The 14,416-nt window shown below is 56.1% G+C and overlaps 1 protein-coding gene across 2 annotated transcripts in view; it reads right to left on the bottom strand.

Annotated features, from left to right (window-relative positions):
• Positions 1–237: 237 nt before the first annotated feature.
• RGMA (repulsive guidance molecule BMP co-receptor a) overlaps positions 238–14,416 on the bottom strand; it is a 44,803-nt gene continuing 30,624 nt past the window's right edge. For both annotated transcript variants that reach the window (XM_007990500.3, XM_007990501.3), the window contains exons 3-4: positions 7,870–8,384; positions 238–1,351 (exon numbers count right to left, since the gene is read on the bottom strand). In XM_007990500.3, coding sequence (XP_007988691.2) covers positions 644–1,351; positions 7,870–8,384 — 1,223 coding nt within the window. In that variant the 3' untranslated portion in view covers positions 238–643. The remainder of the gene's footprint in view (positions 1,352–7,869; positions 8,385–14,416) is intronic.

Below are 14,416 nucleotides of genomic sequence, written 5' to 3'. Positions count from 1 at the left end.
CTGGTACCCACAGCAGCCAGGTGAGCATGGGCAGGGAGGCCACAGGCAAGAAGGCACCAGGCGGGCACCACCTACTGGCCAAAAGCTTCCATCAGTCCGCTAAGGTGCCGAGCAGCGCCCCAGGGGTGCCCTGCCTGGGGCCGAGCCCCAAGGATGCCTGTGTGGCTGGGGTGACCCCGCTGGCCTAGGGGTTTCGAGTGTGCTCTCGTGTAAGAGTGTGTGCGTGCATGTGGCGGGCACAGGGGGCCCCACGGATCGGCGAGCAGCAGTCGGCTGGGCCTTTCAGTGCATTGCGAGAAGGAGCTGACTCTGACGGTTCCCAGTGTCTCTCTGGTGGGGGTGGGGAGCTTCAGTCTGAGGGGCTGTTTTGCACATTCACACTGCGGGGGCGGGGCGAGGGGAGCTGCTCTCCCTCTCACACAGCTCTACTGTCACAAACATCACGGCACCAGTCACCACAACCTTGTCACGTGCACTAGAGGGGGGGGGGGGTCCATGCCTGAGCCCTTGGCAGCAGGCGGTCCCTGGCGTTCTGTGGGGCCATGGGGGACATGCCAGGAGATCTGCACCCCACTGGCGGTCCCAGCCCACAGATGGAGAAGCCGAGGGGACAGAGCCTGTGCCTCCCTCCACATCTACGCATCTAGCAGAACACAGGGAGCAGGGCCAGGAGCAGGATGAGGGCACCCAGGAGGGGCTGAGGGGCCAGGGGCAGCCCCGCAGCAGCCCTGCCCGGCAGGTCCCGAGTCCTCTCATACAGGTGCAGTTTGTCTTTGTTGGAGTGGAGCATCTTGACATCCTCCAAGGCGTAGTAGGCGGCCAGTGTGAAGTTCACATCACCCGTGGTGAGGAGGTCGAAGACACAGGCCTGGTAGTACAGGTCCTCCACTGGCAGCTTCTCCTTGCACTTGGCCACAGCTGTCTCATATGGGAAGGTCTCAGGGGCTGTGGGTGCAGGGCTGGCAGCTGCCAGCCTGCGGGCGCCGGTGCCCTCAGTATTGGTGTGGAAGGCCTGGAAGTCGATCTGCTGGTTGAGGGGGCAGCCCCGCAGGCAGAGGTAGAGGCCCTGGCTGTCCCAGTCCTCCACAGCATTGACCACTTCCTCCGGCATGCGGACAGCAAAGGTCAGGTAGCGGCCCACCTGGCGCACCACGATGGTGGTGCCGATGTACTTGGCCTGGATCTCCACGTGCTGGCCTGACACCTTCTCAGTGATCTTCAGGCTGTTGGCCCCGTGCTTGTCCCCCCCGTTCTTAGAGCCATCCACGAAGGCAGCCGGGAGCTCGTCCATCTCAGCCTGGTACACCTTCTGGTCCACGCACTCCTGGAAATTCTTGAAGATGATGGTGAGCTGCCGGGGAAAGGGGCAGAGGAGAGTAAGTGAGGCACAGAGGGAGGAGGCCCAGTCCCACACTTAAGATGCTCTAGACTGAGAGGAGGGCACAAAGGATTCCCCAGGGATGCCCTGGACACTCCCTTCCCCAGGTTGGACAGATCAGTTCCACCTGTGCAGCTGTGCACTTCACGTTCTTTAAAACAACTTGCCCTTTTTACTTTAAAAAGTGACTTAGAAAAATGTTAGGCCACTACCCGAAGTAGAAAACTAGCTCTTTTACTATTATATAGGGAAGCAAACCACAAAAATAAAAGCATAGATAATTAAAAATAAAAGGTTAAAAACCCAGTGTGGTAGGCTGAATAATGGCTCTCAAGGAGAACATGCCCTAATCCCCATAACCCGGGAATGTTCCCTTAGATGGCAAAAGAGACTCTGCAGATGTGATTAGGTTAAGAACACTGAGATGAAGAGATTATTCTGGGTTACCTGGGTGGGCCCTAGATGGAATCACAAGTATCTTTGTAAGGAGGCAGAGGGAGATTTGACTAACTAGGACAGACCAGATGATGTGATCAACAAGGCAGAGGTTGGAATGATGTGGCCACAAACCAAGGGATGCTGGCAACCACCAAAAGCTGGCAATGGCAATGAATGGATTCTCCCCTGGAGTCTCCAGAAGGACCAGCCCTGCTGATTCCTTGATTTTATCCCCATGAGACATATTCTCAACTTCTGGCCTCCACAATTATAAAACATTTCTGTTGGTTTGAACCACTCAGTTTATGCTAATCTGCCACAGTGGCAATAGGAAACGAGTATGGTTTGCAAACATCATCTTGCATAATGACGGTGGTACTGGAGCACAATTCCTGACAAAGAACCCAAGCAAATGTCTGAACATTACAGCAGGTGTAATGGAGGGAAATTATGCTGAAAGAAAGAATGAATAAGGCAAAATCCATGCAAGCAGGCAGAGGCAAGTAGAAGCCACTGTCCCAAGGCTGCTGAAAGGGGTCCCCAAGCTGGGCCATGGATGAGGGGAACAGGAAAGAAGGTGCTGGTGGGTAAAAGGGAGATGGATGTTCCAGGCTGAACGCACAACCTTGGCCAGGGTTGGAGGAGGGAACTCCTTTCTGCTGGAGCCTGTAGCCAGGGGTGAAGGGCTGAACTGAGCTGCTGGAGGAGCAGCCGGCTGGGTGGCACTGTTCTCCTCCTGAGAGCCAAACACAGGTGCACCGGCTGCATTCAGCAGGCACTGCATTTATTACTTCTAGTCTTGTGTGACACTGCAAGGGTCAGTGACATTACTCCCAATTTTCCAGATGAGAAAATGTTGGCTCAGAGAGAGGCAGTGACTTGCCTAAAGTCACACAGTCAGCAAGAGGCAGAGTTGGGATTAAACTCTGGGTTTCCAGAGTCTGGGCTCTTTTGGCCACAAGCCCACTGGGTGGCAGGCCTGAGAGGAGGAGGGCTGGTGGCCAGGGTAGCAGGTGAGTTTCCTCTGCTGTCCTGTCCTGGGTGGTATCTGGCTGTTCTTTCCTCCCTAACCCTAACTAAGTAGGCTCTCTGGGTTGGAAACAGAGAAATTGGGAGAAACAACTACCTCCTCTTCCACTCCTTTCCCAGGTGCCAGCTATTTTGCCACAGGAGCTCTGGCTGCCTTGGTCCCCTTGGACCAAGGCTTGGCAGCTGGAACCTGGACTCCCAGCCTGAAGCCAGGAAGGGAGGTGGGGTGAAGGGGGCAAGGTGGCACCCAGGCCTTTTGGGACCTCCTGCTAAAACCCCACCTTTATCTGCTGCACTACCCTCTCCCAGGCCCAGTAATTACCCCCATGACTAAGCCCCAACCCCTCACCCCTCTGTAGGTCAGAGCTCACCCCTCCCCACCCAGGAAAGGGTCTGGCCAGTTAGCTGGCTGGCTGACAGAGCTCCTAAGGGATCCCACCCCAACCCGGCCTCAGAGGGTCTGCAGGCTGAAGGGGTCCGAGCAAGGGGGAGCTACTGATGACGTGCACAGTCATTCTCTGCCTGGGCACTGTGGGGAGGCATGAGGACTGCCTGGCCGGCTCTCCGGGTAGAGGGCAATGCCACTAAGCACCAAGGGATTTTCTGGCCTAACAGCAGATGTGTGGTGAGGGCACAGTGTGAGGTGCTAGAAAGCAACATAAAATAAAAAGCTGCTCTGATGGGGAAGGGAAGGCAGGGAAACTACAGAAGGACCTCAGCTCAGGCAGGAGAGTCGCAGAAAGGTGGAAGGTGGGGTCTGGCCAGGGATGCAGCAAGAGGCCATCCTGTCCTCTGGGACCCGGAGGCCAGGGGTGCAGCATAGTGGCCTCAGTTTGGGGCAGGCTGGTCCCAGGGTCATAGCCTCAGGGCCAGGTGCTAAGAGGCCTGAGGGCTGAAAAGGGGGCCACAGAACTTTCTAGGTAATACAAGCCAGTGGGGTATTGAGAGCCACTAGAGGTGTTCCTGGCTGTGTTGCTGTGGCTTTGTGGGTTCCCCATATTGGCATAAGGCTTTGGGGTGATGAGGTGGGAAGAACTGGTAGCCTGAGGGGTGTGGAACCCCCACAAGAACAGAGGGAGACACTAGGCCAAGGCTTCTGAGGAAGGAAAATCCTGTCCTCTCACCATGTTAGTCAGAAAGGCAAGGCTGGGAGGAGCTGAACGAGGGGCGGGCCGCCAGAGGACTGTAAAAGAAATGGCAGTCTTTTCATGAGCCTGTTCATCTCGGGCACCCAGTGCTGTGCTTTCTGTGCCTGATGGAGACTGCCTGGGGCCGCGGCTCTGTGGGAGTCCATGGAGCGTAGCACCAGGAGGACCCCAAGGGCACAGCTCCTTGAGCACTGGACTCGATTTCCTCACCTCCCTTCCCACAGGGGTCCCAGCCTGGCCCCAGGACATGTCACACTTCCGGTTTGCTGTGGGATGTCAAAGATGGCTGCAGCCTCTCCATCCAGCATGGAGCCCTAAGCCTGGAACCTGATGAAATTGCTGCTACTCTGCCATTCCTGACCTATGGAAATGGCAACTTCATACGGTTCAACCTCCTACTTCTTCCTTCTTTCCACCCACTGGCCAGCCCACCTTGGTGTGGAGGCCGCCTGGGGGGGCCGGAGGTGGGCCAGCCAGGGTGGTCTGGGCCGTGGGTGGTCCTGCCATGGGGGGAGGAAGGGGGACTCTGGTGTCCCTGCCTGGTGTGCAGGGCCACACAGACACTGGGGGGGGGGGGGGGGGCGTCCTGCTTTCCAAGTGCCATCAGTCTCCCTGGAACAGGAAAGGCTGGTTTCACTCTAACCACCATCTCTCAGACACAGCCTCCTGGAAGGCTGACAGGCTGCTTGACTCTTCTTGGCACCGGTACCAGGGACTCAACCACAAGTAACAGCATGAAGGGGGCCTGTCGAAAGCTGGCGGCTCACTGCCAACACAGCCACGGGCGGGCTGCTGTTCCTGCCTCTGCTGCTCCCCCTTCTGAAGGGGCCCTGGCCCTTTCCACTGCACCGGGCACGAGGTAGAGCCCGGGCTGCATCTGCTACTATTTACAGAGCACCAACTCCATGCCACGCCCAGTGCTGGGGGCTGGGGGTACACAAGGGAGAAGATCCCTATGCTCCAGAGTGTCACAGATTAAACAAATGAATCATGCAGAGGGACAGGCTGGCAAGTGCTACGGGGAAAACTAACCAGCGGGGAAAGGAAGGGGAAGGCGCAGGACTCGAGTTCCTGTCCTCTCCTGAGGCTCAGTTTCTTTATCTGTAAAATGGGTACTAGCAGCATAGCTGGAAAAAGGGTGATGGAGGAGAGGTCTGGGCACAGAAGGCTGTCCCACAGCAGTAACAAACTGGCTAAAATGTCCACGTGGAAAACACCAGATCTTGATCGTCCACAACAGAGGGATTGGCTGATTGGCTGATACTGCCAGTGTCATGGGCCCCTAGTGATGTCCAGGTGTTTGGGGCCAGCTTCATGCACACAGAGCTTGCACAGGAAGCTTCTGCACAAGGCAAATCTCAAGGCTGCAAGGCCAGGGTCAGGCCAGGCAGGGGCCGGACACACTGTGAACCCTGAGGAGAGGCCTTCAAGGGCAGGTGTGCAGGGACAGGTGGAGTCTGGCTGGCTGAGAGAGGAAAGGGAAGTGGGTTCCAGTGGGGGGCAGAGTCTGGCAGGCCCAGAGGGCTCTGTTGGTGGTGGTCGAGGTGGTCACAGAAGCCCAGAGGCCTCATTATCGTGGAGATGAAAGTCCCTTGCCTTTCCCTGCTCCCTGCGGACACCAGGCTGCTCTCCCACTCTGCCTGCTTTGGAGGCTGACTCCTCTTTTCCTCCATCTGGAAACTCACGCTGTGCTTCAGGGGTGAGCTTGGTGGATGGGCTCCCCAGTTCTCTGGACAGAGCCAAGGCTCCCAATGGCCTTCAACATCCTGCTGCCCCAGCCCCCATCACCAGCTCCCCTTTGCCGGTCTTTGCTCTTCACTAGTCTGGGAGCTTTTGGGAGGGAGGGCAACAACTAGCTCAGAGGGTGGCACAGACGCAGCGTCTGGTAAGTGTTTGCTCCATCAATGAGCGAACAAACACACCTGAGTAACGGAGGGCTGAAAGAGAGGCGGGGGCAGGCCAAAGGTGCCTGAAGCCAGCCACCGATGTTCTCACCGGGGGACCTCTATACCCCCAGTCTGGCCTGAGTTCTGAGACTGACTTGGCCACAGACACTGACGCTATCACTGTCTGGCCTCCAGCAGAGCCTGGTTGACAGGGCTGAGCTCTCAGCCTGCTGAGATCAAAGGTAGCCTTCAGTTGCAGCAGAAAGGGGCTGGGTTGGTGAAGCTCTGCTTCATACTCTTCTGGAAGCCTCCATGCTGGGATAAGAAGGGAAGTTCTCCCTTCACTGCTCGGGCAGTTCTGCTGTCCACAGTGCCCAGAATCGAGCCTGGATCAGAGCAGGCATTTGAAAAATGTGGGTCAAGTGAATGAATGAAATATAAGAAGGAATGAATGACCAGTCCTTTCACATGTGGTTTGTGGATAGCATTGCTGCGCTCAAGGTCCCAGCGTGCCTCAGCTAAGAGCTGAGGGTGGTGTCGTGAGCCCAGGCACATGGCCCCAGCCTCAAGGCTCTGCTCCACCCCGTCACATCGCCCCCACCCATAATGGGGGCAGCAGCCCAGCCTCCCTGAGCACAAACCACAAATCCTCCCCGGTGTGCAGCTTGGCTCTGTTGTCACATTTGGTGCTTCTACTCCCTGGGGTGTGGAGGAGCAAGCCACCTGGGGTCCACATCCCTCTCACATCCTCAGACCTCCCTGTGTGCCCTGCCAGCCCTTGGGAGCCTGCAGGATGGGACAGGGAGGCCAGGTCCCCTCCAAAGCGTGCTGGTGCCTGGATTTAGAAGCTGCAGCCTCAGGCTCCTGGCGTCTGTTTGTCTTGGCTCTCAGGAGGGTGCGTGGTGGGGAGGTGCAGGGGCCGTGGGGGAGGTGGCTGGGTCCTTGATGCAGGCCCTGAGTCTACAGAGGGCTGTGGGGGCACAGGGTGGAGTGTACCGGCTGCAAGTCTTCTCCATTAGGCGTCATGGTCTGGTGCCAAGGGCCTGCTTGGGAATCCACAGCGTGAAGACCTGCTTGTTTCCCGCCCAGCCAGGGCCCACAAAGCGACCCCCTGGAAGCAGGCAATGGCCACCGGAGCAGAGGGAAGTGGCAGGGATGGAGCATTTCCCTGGCTGCCAGGTCACCTCGCTGTCCTCCTCTGGGTGTGGAGGGGTGGGAAGGAACAGAAACACCCTTGTGGTAAGTCTGGCACTGCCCAACACACGGCCTTCCAACTGGCTCCTCCTAGGAAAACAGACCCACTGCTGCTTCGCCAAGCTGGAAACCCCAGGGGGCACCGGTAGGCCGGGCACTGGGGAGGGCGGACGTGTCCCCATCGCCTGAACTGGGAGCCACCAGTTTCCTTCCTGGCCTCGAGGCCTTGCCCTCTGGCTAAGTCTGAATATGAAGTCACAGGACATCCTCCCCAAAAGTGGGAAGGGGAGGGAGAGCCTGGGGTAGACAGCAGTGTCCACTTGCAGGGGCCCATGGCCGTGTGTGTGGCTGCCCCTGGCTGTGGCCCCATGAGCAGGACCTGAGTCCTGCTGCCCACATGCTAAGGCCTCCTTGGGTTGGAAAACCAGCAGCCACCAGTGGCCTCGTGGGGCCGCTGAGAACATGCCAGGTTCTGGAGTCACCTGGGCCTGGGGCAAATTCTAGCTCAGCATCCCAGCTGACTATGCACTTGGGGTGGGAAGGTCACTTGGCCTCCTAGAGCGTCAGGCTCCTCATTTGTGAAATGGAGCTATGCCAGCCAGCCTGGGCTGGCTCAGGGAAGGAGGGAGGAAGCTGAGATCCACCCCTTGGGATGCTCAGGAAGAGTGCCCCTGTGTCCCCACTCTGCTCCATCTTCCCCCATTTCCAGGCACCCAAGGCCCTCTCAGCCTCTCAGTGTCCACGCAGGGCAGAGAAAGGGCAGGGCTGTGCTCTACAGCCGCCCCCTCCCCCTTACCTTGCTGGTGGCAGTGGCCGCTGAGCCGGGCAGCACAGGTGTGTTGGTGACCTGCACGTTCAGGTAATTATTGTCGATGAGCGGCCAGGCGCCCTGCACCTTGCAGGTCTGGAAGCGGTCTGTGAAAGTCCTGAGGTGCGGGTCCCCGAAGAGGCCACAGTGCGTGTAGTTGGGGGTGGCTGAGTGCTTGTGAAAGCTCTTCTCATAATGGCAGATCTCAGGGCTGTCCGAGCGCTCCTGGCTGTCTCCGGCTGGCGGGAGCGTGTGCAGGCGTGGCTGCGAGGTGGGGCCATCCTTCGAGCAGTTGTGCTGGCTCATGAGGTCCTCTATGCCATGGACGGCCGAGTGGTAGGCCAGGTCACCCCGGCAGGTACGGGCCGTCCGCCGTGTGCACAGGGCGTAGCTGCGCAAGGCTGCGCAGAACTCGGGGGTGTCGTCCGAGGCTGGGGCGTGGCTGCCCGATGTGGCACTCCAGAACTCAGAGTTGCACTTGAGGATCTTGCACGGGGAGGTGGCTGAGGAGAAAGGAATGAACAGCCTGTCTGGGTGCAGTCTGGCAACTCCAGCCTCTGCTACCATCTGTGGGGCAGGGGAGCAGCCACACGTCGCATGAGGACATCTCATCTAGGGCAGAGCCACCCACGCCACACACAGATGGTGAAAAACTTCCTGCAAGTGGTAGGAAAAGTGGTCCTTTTACCCAGCCTATAGCGACCCCAAGCGGACAGGCAGGCTGAAAGGGAAGTGGTCACTGTTTGAGGGTAGCAGGACTTTGGAAGCTGACAGGCCACCCTGGGGCCTTTGACATTTATATACACTTTCATGGCCATCCCCAAGAATTTTGGCTAAAGCAACAGGAATCTGGCAGGGAATTAGCCCCACTATTAAATATGTGTCCCTAGTCCTGGTACTGTATGACCTTATATAAATGACCTCCTGTCTTTGTGCCTTGTTATACTTATCTGGAAGATGGGATAATGTGTGTGAAGTGATTTATCACATATAAAGGACTTAGTCTGGCCCCAGCATTCATAGCCAAAACTCAATGAATGTTGCCTGGTATGAGTGCTCCATTAGCCCTGGCCATAGAGGAGCTGGCTTCCCTCAGGCTCACCGTAGCCCCCATCCTTCTCTGTCCTGCTCGGAGAAGCAAGCTGAGAAGCAACCGAGAGTAGTAACCTTGGATCCCTCACAAGCTTTGAGACTTTAGTGACAATTAGCCAAAATGACCATGCCCCAGAACTATGGCTTTAACACACCTAATCTGCCCTTTTCTGGCCTTCCTCTGCACAGCCCATAGTGACCACAAGTGGCTAGGCACACACACCTGCAGCAGAAGTTTCTACATGGATTCCAGGAGAAAGGGGCCAGCAGACCAGCTGGGAGATCCAGCCTCTGGGGTCACAGCCCAGTGCTGGCCGGGGTGGTCTCCAGGGGGGAAACGGAGCATCAGCACTCCTGTCTGGGCCACTAAGTTGGCCTGTGACCTTAGAAAAGTCAGTTTGTTTCTCTGGTGCTGGTTTTACCTATAAAATTGAGTTGCACATAAAACCAAAAACAGACATATTTGAGGGCAGGCTAACACAAGCACAAGTACCCACCTATCCCAGCAGCCTTGTGTGAACCCAGTCTGCGCTGTGCAGCCCTGGACCTGGGTGATCTCTCCTGCCTCTGCAGATGGGTGGGCACCATTCTACTGGAGCATAAGTCACCTTCCCAGGTCACAGACCTGAGCATGGGGGAGTCAGTGCTCATCTGAAATTTGGGCTCTCCCCCTCATGTGACCTGTGTTTGCCATACTGCCAGTAACAAGGTAATTTCGGGAGATACCTAAGTGAACACTTTGTCTTTTAATTTGAGAAGTCATACCTTTATTTAAATGTGCATTAAGAAAAAAAATTGCTGGGTATGGTGGCTCATGCCTATAATCCCAGCACTTTTTGGGAGGCCAAGGCAGGCAGATCATGTGAGGTCAGGAGTTCGAGACCAGCCTGGCCAACACGGCGAAACCCCATCTCTACCAAAAATACAAAAATTAGCTGAGCCTGGTGGCATGCGTCTGTAATCCCGGCTATTCAGGAGGCTTAGGCACGAGAACTGCTTGAACCCGGGAGGCAGAGGTTGCAGTGAGCTGAGATGGTGCCACTGTACCCCAGCCTGGGAGACAGAGCAAGACTCCATCTCAAAAAAAAAAAAAAAAAAAAATTGATGTAAGAGCTACAGATTTTCCATTTTATTAGCTGTATTTAAAGTATGCTGACTTAAAGGGTCAGGTTAGGTAAATGACAGGTGGTGCCTGCTTGATATGGTTTGGCTGTGTCCCCACCCAAATCTCACCTTAAATTGTAATAATCTCCACATGTCAAGGGTGGGGCCAGGTAGAGATAACTGAATCAGGAGGCCATTTCCCCCATATTGTTCTGGTGGTAGTGAGTAAGTCTCACGAGATCTGATGGTTTTATAAATGGGAGTTCCCCTGCACGTGCTCTCTTGCCTGCCACCATGTAAGATGTGCCTTTGCTTCTCCTTTGCCTTCCGCCATGATTGTGAGGCCTCCCCAGCCATGTGGAACTGTGAGTCCATTAAACCTCTTTCCTTTATAAATTACCCAGTCTTGGGTATGTCTTTATCAGCAGTGTGAGAACAGACTAATACACCATTATAAAGGGGTGCTATGGCAGATATGTGGGGAGCACTGGTGAGATCCCCCATGTAGTCTTCCTCCCACACAGGTGTGCTCCTGAGGACAGGTCTCCCTCCCAAGGCAATGAGAAGATTCTCTTGCTCTGTTGTCTTCACGTCTCCTTTACCTGTACAAGATGTGGAAGGGCCCAACCTACCTGTAGGCTTCGAAATGTTGGTGCGGTCTGTGTGGGACAAGGTAGCTTCCTTGCTGCCCCCTGATAAAGCCAGTACAGAAGGTGAGTGGGGTGGGGTGTATGGGGAGGGAGTGCTATGCAGAACAAGCGTTCGGAGGGACCCAGCGCACAGGAACTGACTGGTGCAGCGGCCTGCACACAATGCCTGTCCCGGCAGCCTCATTAATTCCAGGAGCCAGGTGTGCTGACCTGACATTCTGCCTCCTCAGAATCATGCAGATGCGGGCATCAGAGAAAATCAACCGGAAGGAACACTGGTCTCCTGTTAACCGATGGCCACGCTCAGGCTCTGGTTTACCTCTGGCCCTTACTGTGACCAAAGTAGAAAAAGGACACTGCCTGTCCCTTTAGAGCAGGCCCCACTGCAACACAAGCAGGAGCTGTGCTGTGCTCTGACTCTCCACCAGGACGGAATCTGGTAAAACCCTGGAGAGCAGGGACTGTGAAGTCCCAGCTGGCTGGCTCTGTCCCAGGTCCGGTGCTGCAGGCGGTACAGGCCTCCCCCATTGCATCTTCCCGGTGCGACTGCCATCCCCAGCTCAGGGGAAAGCTGGGCTCTGCTGGGCTGACTTCTTGCCCAAGTCTCACTTCAAGGAAGTGAGCCAGGGCAGGACATGAATCCAGCTATTGGACCTGTGAGCTCATGCTCCTGCAGCCACACATCATCACATAGCCTCATTAGCACACTCCCGATTCCCTCCACCACGGGTGGGCTCCAGCCTCTCCTGCAAGACCCATCTTATGACACTGTGCTCCCACCAGCCTCCTGGCAGGGTCAGGCCGGTGCCCAGGTGTGGCTCTACACTCCAAATGGGCAACTCCGCAGGCTCCTGAATTTTAAGTGGACTGGCTTTGTGATCGGGATCTGCTATCTCCACAGCCTTCAAAACTGTTCTCAGAGCAGCACCCCAGTTACAGAACTCTAGGGTGTGTGGGGACTTCATGACAGAAATCCCACCCAGGTACTCCGGAAAGGGGTCCCTCACATGCTCCAGGGCTGTGGAGTGGGATCTGGTAGCCCCAGATGAGGCTGTACTGGGTGGCCTGGGACCCAGTTCAGCAGGCCCCAGTGGGCCAGGGGTTCTGCAATTCTACCAAGTTCCCAGGAGAGGCCCATGCTGCTGGTCCGCGACCCACTTTGAGTAGTGAGGCTTCAGAGTTGGTTCACCTTCTTTTCAGCAATCACAAGGGGCCAAGCTAGAGCCTGATGGAGTCCGGCCAGCCTGGAGTGTGTGAAGGTGACATTTCCCTAGGATGGGGAGGGGGCTGGTGGCGAAGGTTCAGAGAAGGGGGCTGCAGGCAGAGGGGTGGTGAGAGGCAGACAGCCCCCCAGGAGCAAACAGCAGGGATGTGGCTGCCTTAGCCCTGATGCAGAGCGGCTAAGAAGCGCCTGAGACAAGGCCCTTTCACTTCTCCATTCCACATGGGCACCTTCTCCCGTTCCTCTCCTCCTCCCAGAGCCCACCCACTCTAAGAACAAGACCACCCCTCACCCAGCAGGTGTAGCTGTCTGCCTGCCACTCAAAGATGGTGGCAGAGGTCACTCTCTGGAACCCTTGCACCCAGGAACCAGGGTCCCTGTCTCCCCCACTCCTCTGTAGGCTTCAGGATCCTGGTGGTGGGGTGAGCTCCTTGCCTCACTATTCCCTCCAAGTTCTGCCAGCCCCAGCTCTGGGTGGGCTGAGGGCCAGCACAGGCCCTGAAGGGAGGTGTCTGGTTCAAAGTCCCACTCTGTCCCCTACCAGTAGTTTCGGGAACTTGATTCAGCCTCAGTTTCCTTAACTGTCAAGTAGAGACTGTGCCCACCTTAAAGCGTCGCTGAGGATATGAAGAGATGTACATGGCGTGCCTTGAGCCCCAGGGGCATCCAACAAACAGGGTCCCCCACAAAGGCCACAGTGGGGGACAATGCTTGCAGCCATGGGAGGTCAGAGGTTAGAAGTCATGGGCTTCTGGGACGGGAAGGGCACTGGAGGGAGCCTCCCCTCCCTGAAGCTTCAGCAGACGTGGCATCTCTCCTCTTCCCTCCTTCCCCAGGGTAGGCCATGCTGGCACTCACTCTCAAGGCACAGTGGATTCCACCTGGATCCAGGTCCCCCAACTCCTGGCAGCTCCTTCAATCCACTGACTGCCCAGGATCAGTCAACGGTCATGACTGTCGAGGGGGCCTCGCTTCCCATGGGCACCAGGTGGCTTTACCCCACTGCCTCACTCACCCCCAGGGAGAGCGCTATAGACTGAACTTTGTCCCCCTAAATGTGTAGGTTGAAGTCCTAACCCCTTATGGGATGACATTTGGGAGGTAATTAGGTTTAGATGAGGTCATGAGAGTGGAGCCCCCATGACAGGGTTGGTACCCTTAAAATAAAGACACTTGGAAGAACACTAAGCATTCTCGCTCCCTGCCCCCTCCCACCTCCTGCCATGTGAGGATATAATGAGAAATCCACAGTCTGAGAGCCAGGAGGAGGGTCCTCTCTCCAGAACTGGACTATGCTGGTACCGCATCTAGGACTTCCCACCTCCAGAACGCTGAGAAAATAAATGCCCGTTGTTTAAGCCTCCTAGGCTGGGGTATTTTCTTATGGTGGCCAAGCTGAAGAGAAGTCATAGAGGGAAACTTGGCCGCCTCCCTCCTCTCCTTCCTGCACCCTCCCAAGCCACCTCTGCGGAAGCTGCCAGTATCAGTGGAGACATTTGTTTGGCCAGAGACCAAAGGACCAGATTGACTTAACTTCACCTACCCCATTTTCCCATTTCCCGACAAGGACGTGTTTTCGCCCAGGGATTGCTCAGGCCTGGGATGATTCCCTTGGCTCTTCAGAGGGAGGGACGAGGGGGTGGTACATCGAGCTCTCATACCTCTGCTGGGAGACTTCTGTACCCCACAGCCTGTGTGGTCCAGTCTCCATGTCCCTGCTCCTGACAGAGAGCACGTGGTTTCCTGTCACAACCCCTTCCTTCCCCAAGTTTTCACAGCATCCTAACATGCCTCTTCTGCTGAGACATTTTCTGGGAAAAGATGCAGAGTCAGAAACTGGGTTCGGAAGCACAATTTCAACAAGTTTGCCTTTGTCCTTGTTAATGAGTAAACGAAGAGACCTTGGATTCTATATGAGAAAGAAAAATAAGGATACCCGCAATTTCCCCACCCAGAGAGAACTGGGGAGAATTCAGTGTTTCCAGGCAACAGGTGAGATGTTCTCACGGGGCGGTGCCCAGTGGGAGGGTCTCACCGCAGTGGTGGACCTTACTGTGGTGGGCAGAGCATCGAGATAAACTCCAGCTCCACCACTCCAGAGCTGTGTGACTGTGGGCAAATTCCCTGACCGTTCTGAGCTACAGAGATGCATGGGCACCTCACCACAGGAGTGTTAAAGGGACTGCAGGCACTAATGTGAGCAAAGCCGGGAGACTTGGGAAGGAAGCTCTGTGACAGCCAGTTTTGTGTTAACTTTGTTTAATCACAATTTATGGGAGAGGCTGAGCTTAACAGCTATTGTGTATCGAGCATTTACTGGGTGCTAGACATTGTACATATGTCTCCTTTAGCCCTTCAGACAGACCCAGGACTAACTTATTATCCTTATTCAACAGACAGGGAAACTGAGGCCTAGACGCATTAAATAGCTCCCCCGCAACCCCACCCCCAGGTACCCTGAAGGGGG

The sequence above is a fragment of the Chlorocebus sabaeus genome, chromosome 29 (assembly GCF_047675955.1).
Source record: "Chlorocebus sabaeus isolate Y175 chromosome 29, mChlSab1.0.hap1, whole genome shotgun sequence".
NCBI classification, from domain to species: domain Eukaryota; kingdom Metazoa; phylum Chordata; class Mammalia; order Primates; family Cercopithecidae; genus Chlorocebus; species Chlorocebus sabaeus.
The sequence above is the reverse complement of the archived record's forward strand: the minus strand, read 5'-3'. Positions and strand labels throughout refer to the sequence as shown.